The 8,183-nt window shown below is 53.0% G+C and overlaps 1 protein-coding gene across 1 annotated transcript; it reads right to left on the bottom strand.

Moving 5' to 3' along the window:
• Nucleotides 1–4,002, bottom strand: C8A04DRAFT_12255 (armadillo-type protein; the record flags this gene model as incomplete). Its single annotated transcript, XM_062777276.1, has 10 exons — nt 1–176; nt 251–374; nt 478–665; nt 719–761; nt 820–1,454; nt 1,514–2,706; nt 2,778–2,962; nt 3,024–3,490; nt 3,617–3,695; nt 3,913–4,002. 10 exons carry the CDS (start codon nt 4,000–4,002, stop codon nt 1–3), a joined length of 3,180 nt encoding a protein of 1,059 aa, XP_062636937.1.
• Between the last annotated feature and the right edge of the window lie 4,181 nt (nt 4,003–8,183).

Here is an 8,183-nt window from a genome sequence, read left to right as displayed (position 1 = left end):
CTAGCTTGTGCCGTTCGGCCCAGTAACACGCGCCCGTGAGATGGGGAAGGGGCTCTGGATGCCCATCATTTCCTGAGTGTCCGCCCTGCGGCAGACCTCGAGGAGAGCCGTTTGGTCATTGGGAGAAAGGTGGCTCAGCAGGCCGGCACAGAAATCGGGTTGCTCGGCTTGCAATTCTACAGGAACCGCGAGTTAGCAAGGAGAAACTCGGACATACTACTGAACGTTTAAGCGCGCCAAACAAACTTACTCTTGAAGGAGTCTCGGAAGGCGAGGTACGGGTCGATCCGATCAAGTGGGGACTCCAGCAACACGCTGTCCTCACCGAGCTCATCATCGGAATCCTCGAGGTCCGTAGCCTTGAGCTTTTGTGCCTGGTTCCGGTGCGAGTCAGCAAGGTTTTGGAACTGGGGGCATCCATACGTGTCAACCACCGCCGGATGGACTCAAAGGGGTTCGTTTGCGTTGCGTGCTTACCTCCTCGTTGAGGAACTCCAGGTAAGCGGTGCTCTCATCTTTGACGTCGGCTGCAGCCGGTTCCTCTTCAGTCTCGCCACTATTGCCGTTCCAATTCGCCTCTTCGTCGTCCCATTCGTCGTCGGTCTCGTCGTATCCGTAGTTCCCACCGTCAAACTGGAAATCGTCTTTCAAAGCTTCCTCTCGGTCTTTTAAACGGTTAGTGAAGGGCAAATGACGCGTTAGAAACGTCTCAACTTACTGGCCATGGCCTCGGGGAGAGTGTCGAACAGAATCTTGATGCCCTATTCAATTTATTAGCCTCGACTAGAAGACAAAATGTCATAACAGCGGAGAACAAACCTGTAGCAGTCTCGGCCACCCAACCATAATGCTGGGAGGGATTTGGTCGGACTTGACGTTGAGGAGAGCGATGATGGCGAGAATGCATAGCTGTTTGTCGTGGACACGGGTGAACGACGTCATGCTTCCGAACCAGAGACTGAAAAACTTATTTGTCCATCCCTGCGATTCCAGAATCTGCAGCGCCAAAATGGGGTCATAGTAGATGCCGTTAATGACCATCTCCATCAAATGGACCTTATACGACTTGAGACCAATCTCCTGGCTGACAAGCACACCCATGGCCATGTTGATGAAGCCGTGGACGGCGTTGTTGATGTGGCCACGAAGGCTGAGCATCATTGCTTCAGCGAGCTTGCAGGCGCAAATCCGGTCGACACCGTTCACCTTGCCATCGGCAAACAAGTCCGAGACCATTGTGAACAGAGCCTCGACGTAGTCGGGTTTCTCGATCAGTTGCGGAGCGCCATATTGGACAAAGTTGTCGAGGGCTGGCAGCATGTCCTCAAGGTACAACTCGGCGCCGGACTTGAACGTGGCATGGACGAGTTCAAAGGCCTTCCACATGGTGGGCGAGATTTGCTTGGCGGCGAAAGTGCAGCTGTCGATGATCTCGAAAACCTCGTTATAGAGATCTAGATGTAAAATTAGCGAGGTCAAAGGGCCGTAAGATGGGGGAAGGAGTAGCTCTTACCGTAGAGCTTGTTCTCAAGAGTAATCTCGATGACGGGCATGAGGACGCTCTCGATGTGAAGGAGGATGTCGGGTGTGCTCTCGAGGGTGAGGATCAAAGTACCGATAGTTTGGAGAACACCAAGAGCGGTGATGCTCTTGTCATCGAGGAAGTCGCCGTACTCGTTGTCTATATCTTCACGTTTATCACTGTTCTCCAACAACTCACGGACAATGCGGAGGTAGGTGTCACGTAGTTGCTCGCTCAAGGCCACAGCGAACGGTGTAAGCTCGGCAGCAAAGACCTCGACGAAGTCTTCCATCACGTTGGCAAGCGCATCGATGTCGGCCTCGTTGGCCAGCTTCAGGAGTTGCTGCATGATTGTTGGGATACTGGTCTGCATGCTCGTCCGAATAACGTCATGTCGAATCAGGGGCTGCAGAGCGAGCGCGGCGGTAACACGCACGGGGAGCTTAGGGTCGGCCATGCGATCGAGAATGTGGCGGTAGATGGACAGGAGGTTGTTCTGGTCCTTGAAGTCCAGCTGCTCGAATTTCTCGACAGTGTCGCAAGCTCGGGCACGGAGGAAGCCCTGTTCGCTCGTGAAGTCGGGGAAAACGTAGCGGACAATGAAATACTCAACCTGGGATGCAATTGGCGATTTCTTGCCGAGTATGACGGGTGCTAGAGTCCCGATCATACGTAGCGCGCCCTCCTTCGCGATGTGATTCTTGCTGCCCTCGGGAGCCTGCTCGTATTGGTTCACCACCTCGTTGATGAAAGTGAGGAGCTCAAAAGTCTGCTTTCTCCGTGCCTTCGTGAGGGTCACCAGGAAATTGGTAGCGGAAACATCCGGCGCGGAAACCTCCTCGAAGAAGTTGAGTTTCCGGTGGAGGTACTCTTCCGGCTCGTCCTCGAACTTCTCAATATCCTCCTCGGTTAAGCAGAGAATCGGGAAGATGAAATGCGTGACCAGGTTAGTCAAATGCGGCTTCAGGTGCGCCCACATATCCTTAGGGCGGATACACTCGTCCATAAACACGATGGCGTAAGAGAGGCAGGGCCGACTGAGCCAAATGGTCTTAGAAACCCACTTCTCAATCTCCTGGAGGTAGTGCTTGAGAATCTCCGGGGCGACTTGAGCGGAGAACTCCTTGATAAACCGAGTCGGGGGCTCGGCCGACCTGTCCATCGCAGCCTGCATGTTGCCGTGTCTTCCACTCTGTTAGTCTCTTCTGGTTCTGCGCTGGATCTAGACATTGGGGGGGGGGGCGAGAGTTCGCACCGAATGTACAGGCGGTTCAAGTTGAAGTACGCCCACTTCTTGGCCTTCCACCAGTGATGGCGCTCCCGCTCCAAGGGGTCGCCTTGCATGGCCGAAGCCGGAATGGGCTTAGACACGGTTTGAAGGAAAACAGTACACCACGCTAGGTTGACGGAATTCTGTCGGAGGAACTCGCAGAGCTCGACCTGTACCGCTGAGGTTAACCACCGTGCCTCTCCAATGCCCTTGGTTGCCCGGAAAACCTACCCATGTGGCGTGCTTGTAGCACTTGAGGGCAATGTGCAACATCTCGCCCGCCTCATCGCTCTCCTGGTTCACCAGCTCGTTGCATATTACCAGCAACCTGGGGAAACTGGCCTCGATTATCTTGTCAAAATGGGCCCTGCTATCGGTATCGCTCGCCTTGAAACGGTACGTCCGGGACACCGCGAGAAGGCACTGAAGTCCAGCCAATACCGATCCCGGATCGTTGGTGTTGAGGAGCTGCAGCGTGTAGTCCATGAACGAGGGCCATCGTTCGGGGAAATCGAAGTGGAGGATGCGCTGGAGGATCGGTACAAGCTGGTGTCGCACTAAGGTTTGGGAGCCCGCAAGAATGGGGAGTAACCGCTCCCTAAACCGCGCTTTCGCATCGTCGGGTATCACTGTCTCGTTCGGATAGTACTCGGAGCGCTCCCACGCCCGGTTGACGCGGTTCTTCAGGTAGATGACGGCTGCCAGACGTTAGCTCAAGGGCGAGGTACCTCAGCGAGCGAGGGGGACGCAGTTGTCGGCTGCGAGGATATCGAACGGAGTTTCGAGTGAGGGGTGCGAGGGAGGGAGGATAGCGGGAACCGTACTGGGGAGTTGGAGATTGGAGTTTTGTTCAGATTGGGTAAGATCCAACAACACATCGGTAAAGCCAGGCTGGCCCTCGGCCTGTAGGAAATCAAAACAAATATTAGCGACGCTCCCTAGTCTCGTCGTGAAGAATCCGCTGGTGTCGAGTATATATTGTTGCGCGCAACGGGGGTATATCACAGGATGGGGATGGATCTGGCCCAGGCAATTCAAAGGCACATCCACGCCCTCCCGCGCACATCTTCCACCACAAACACATGGTAATCAAATCACAGGCGAAGCCGCACACACGCACCTGCTTCAGCTGCAGCTCAGCGCTCTGGCGGACGTCGGCATCGGCATCGAGCGTCCCGGCGATGAAGCTTCGAATGGCAGTGGCATCCATTGTCGGCAGAGCTGTCGGGCCAACTATCGCATGAAAACGCTTCTCGCGGGGTCGGAGAGGGGCGGCGCGCGGCAGAGGTCGAGGTGAGAGACGGCCGAAAGCCAGATGCGTGGTAGTTCAAGGTTGTCGAGGGGTCTGTCTGGCTGGGTCCAGAAAAAATTTGGGCCAAAATCTGGTTGCAAAGCAGTCCCGGCAAGGGCCTGAAAATGGCGGGGCAGGATGTTCAAGCAGTGTGGGTTCGGGTTTTACGCTGTCCGTGTTGGTGTCAGCCCACGGCACGGGCCCGGAAGAGTAGTGCCTCAGGCCTAGAGATACAGGGCAGGGGCTTCTTTAGGCAGACGAAACCCCAGCATGGAATGACAGACCGGACTCGGGACCATGACAACTTTTGGGCTTTGTTTTTTTTTAGATATGAAACCTGAGTCTGTTGGAATCAAGCAAATTCACCGACCAAGCCGCCCACGGACGGTGGCGGTCGTATTTTCCGGCCTGCCTGTGGCCCATGGGCCCAAAGTTGGGACTTGCAGGTTGGCCGATTCAGACAGCACGTGTGCAATGACGGCAAATCGACGTTTTCAAAGGGTTCAGGCAATTTAACATGGGTCAATACGGTCCAACGAGAAATGCAGGATTAGGATAAGCACGAAATCCATCAGCTTTCCCTCTCCAGATCTCGCTCACCGCCTTGTGGAAGAGGATCATGGACGGCATCCCGAATCTTCGAACCCCTCCCCCTCCTCTTGCATCCATCTCCCCACCAAATCCTGCCCTGTGAAATCCGCCCCACCACGCATGGTTCAGCATGGTTGGTCGTTGTGGATCGCCAGGGCACAAGCACGCACATTAAAGCCACCGTCGTTCCATCCATCCATCCCACCGCGCGCGGGCGGCATGCTTGATTGCTTCCCCTAACCCTGAAAACCGGATCCGGTGTAATTCCTCCGTTCCTCTTTCAAAAGAGAAGAGAAAATTAGAAACAAAGAAGGTCCAACTTGAACAAGGACCAACAAACCATACTATGTATGTACAATGTCGTTAGTTATCTGGAGGTGGACGGAAGAAGACGAGATTCCCCTTTTCCCCTAGTGTATTCGCAGGCGAGGCGACGACGCGGGGAAGACCCCTGCCAAACACAAACACACAAACTTTGCCCACACGCCCACCACACACCAAAACGCGTCGACGAGTCGGTCTTCAGACATCCTTGGAGACATTGCCGAGATGGCATTGGTGGCGGGGCCAATCGCCGCCCAACCATCCAGTCTTGACTCGCGACCCAAAACAGCATTTTTTACCTAAGCCCTGACGTTGCCAAAACGGGCCGGCCGACGCGTTGCTGTTCGACGCACGCTGTGATTAATTAACTTCGTGGCAAGCAATAGCTTGCCTGCTCGAAGGCCTGAGCCTTGGACGCAATTGCTAAACAAAAGGGATAGGCGGTTCCACCCAAGGATCAAGCTAGGGCGTAGACCACAGAGCATAAAATTGCTTGGTCTCTATCTGAGGATCGTCTTCAGCTATGTGGTATTTCCATGAACTCGAATCCTCTTGTTCCTGGCGTTGTTGCAGCAAGTTCACTCTGAATAATGCAAGTGCCAGACACGGACACTTCGAAGCACGTGACAATATAACTTTATCACTTGAGGTATTCAACAACAATATAATCCGTCCAATATCCCGTCGGCGTCGGACAGTCTAAACACGCTCCAGAATCCAATACACGATTAACAAGACTCAGGCCAGGGAAGAGGAACACGATCTCAAAAGCGCAAAACACAAACCAGACCACAACAACACAACACCACACAATTCAATAATATACCAAATCCTGTTTCCCTCTCTCATTCTCACTCTCCCACTCCTTCCAAAGACCAATTAGCAATATCCAGTACTCCTCTACGCGTCCAATCCAGTAGAACACAAGCCACACACAAACTAACAGAAACCCGGGGGAGGATTCAACCAATACAGCACCACATCTTGTCATATACCGACCAAACTTCACTTCAACAGGTTAAGAAACAGGTATGACCAAACCCTGGGGATCCATCCGGACAAACAAAAAGAAAAACATTTCCAACGGGTAGTTGAGTGAGCTAGAAAGAGAGCTATGCCAAAGAGTCAGCTTATTTGATTCCACGGAAGCAGTCCAGCGGGTCCAACGACGTGGAAGACGCATGGCATTGGGCTTGATGAGATGATCCAGCTGCCCAGACTCTCCGAATATGTCAAGGGGTGAAGTTGACACAGGCGGGTAACCAGGCTGGATACGGAATCTAACAATGGGAGGCAAGACAGGCAAGAGAAAATAAAAGGAAACAGCGGGAATCGACTAACACATTGCGCGCCATTGGGTTGACAAGCTGCCAACGCGAGATGGGTCCATGGGCTTGTCCAGATGCGTGAGGATTTGTTTCCGGGTAGCGCCACAACCGGAGCAAAAACAAGCAAGGAAAATGGACAATGAAACGGACGATGCGGCTGAATGCATCCGTTATTTGCGGGTTGCGACCCATGAGTGATTGATGCTTTCCAGGCTCGTGCTGTGTCTCCGAACTAGACTCCTTGAGTGGTTGATGCGATGAGGTGTCCTCGATGGTTGGTCCAAATTGGATGAGGACGAGTACAATCATGTGTGCGTTGTTGCTCTCGCAATGGAAGAAATGACAACCGTCAAACCCACCGACCGCCGAGGTAGAAATTGAAGCACCCGGAATGAAGTTGCAGCTGGCCGCGGCTCGCGGTTCTGGACGCTCCGTGTCAGGCACGGGCAGCATTTGGAGAAAAATCCTGTAGAGTCGAAACCGAGACGGAAGGCACACATGTCCTGGGATGCGATCCAGACTTCGCGAAACAAAGGACGCTCGATCTTACCATGCAGATTAACATGTGGTAAACAGTCGGATGTGTTGTGTGTCTCAGGTGGGAGCACCAGAGACAAATACATTGCAGCCCAAAAGCTGTGAATCCTGCGTTCTCGACTCTCGGCTGAGAGTGAAAGAGATCAAGCAAGCTAGGAAGTGTTGACGATGAACAAGGCCGGACGACGCGACATCAAGGAGCCAATCTCATTCCGGAGGCATTTGGCCTTAACAGTCCATGGGCCGCAGTCCAGGTGAAGTCCAGCGGAAACAAAACCAAACAAAAAGCAATGTCCGATGGGTTGAATGTCGATGCTCCGTTTCCTGGTACCCATTGAGGCAGCCTGCATTGTGTCAGTGGTCCCAACTCATATTTGTATGTTGGTTGAAGTGGCCTTGGGGTCAAGAAATAATGATATAGCGCATTAAGATCCGATGGGGGTTCAGCTCGATATGTACAACCTCGCTAGATGTTCACTCACCCTGCTGTCCGGCCAAAACTGTGGCCAACTGTCAGTTGTGCTGGTGGATCCGTGGCGGAAGCCGAGAGCAATGGTGCAAAAGTGTTGTGGTCGCAAGCAATGGGCAAAACGCTCGTCCATGATAATCGGGCAGTCAATCCTGAGCTGGTAATGGGTCCGGACAGCAAGGCAAGAACCATCCAGGGCAAAAATAACAACCCATGAATCACATTGCCGTTCTTCTTCCCAAAGAATCGAGTACCAAATGGTATCATGTGCCACCTCGTACGCCGCTTTCGCGGTGATCAAAACACCCCCCAGCGCATCATCATGCATCAAGAGCTTTTATGGCTGATGCCAGTCTCGAAGCTCCAATCCAGAAGTTTGTGGGTTGGCGGAACATCTTGTCCGGCGGAAACCTGAGTCAGGTCAAGTATTGAGGTGACGTGGTGGTCATAAATAAGTGTGGTGAAGTCAAGGCCGAGAACCGCAGAGTCCATGGGGGAATTTTCCGCCTGGGCTTTAAGATGCAACTTGCAACTTCAAATCCAGATGGGTTTTGGTCATATCCTGTCCTGGCAAGTGTCCGGAGAAAAAAGACGGCATTAATGTCGGAAGCCGAGCCCGGGGTTTGGGTCAAGAAGGAAAACATAAAAACAAAACAAACAAAAGCAGGAAACGAGAGCCAGTAAAAGAAATAGGCAGCCAGATGACCATGTCCGGGGATCAAAATATTAACATGAAAGAAACATCAGGTTCATAGGGTCGGGTCCCACATGCATCCAGGTGGGAAATCCAGGCCGTGGCAAATGGCAAAAGGCCCGGTCGTCGTGGTTTTTTTTTTTGGAATCGTCCACGG

This window comes from Dichotomopilus funicola (assembly GCF_033296635.1).
Source record: "Dichotomopilus funicola strain CBS 141.50 unplaced genomic scaffold C8A04scaffold_32, whole genome shotgun sequence".
Classification (NCBI taxonomy): domain Eukaryota; kingdom Fungi; phylum Ascomycota; class Sordariomycetes; order Sordariales; family Chaetomiaceae; genus Dichotomopilus; species Dichotomopilus funicola.
The sequence above is the reverse complement of the archived record's forward strand: the minus strand, read 5'-3'. Positions and strand labels throughout refer to the sequence as shown.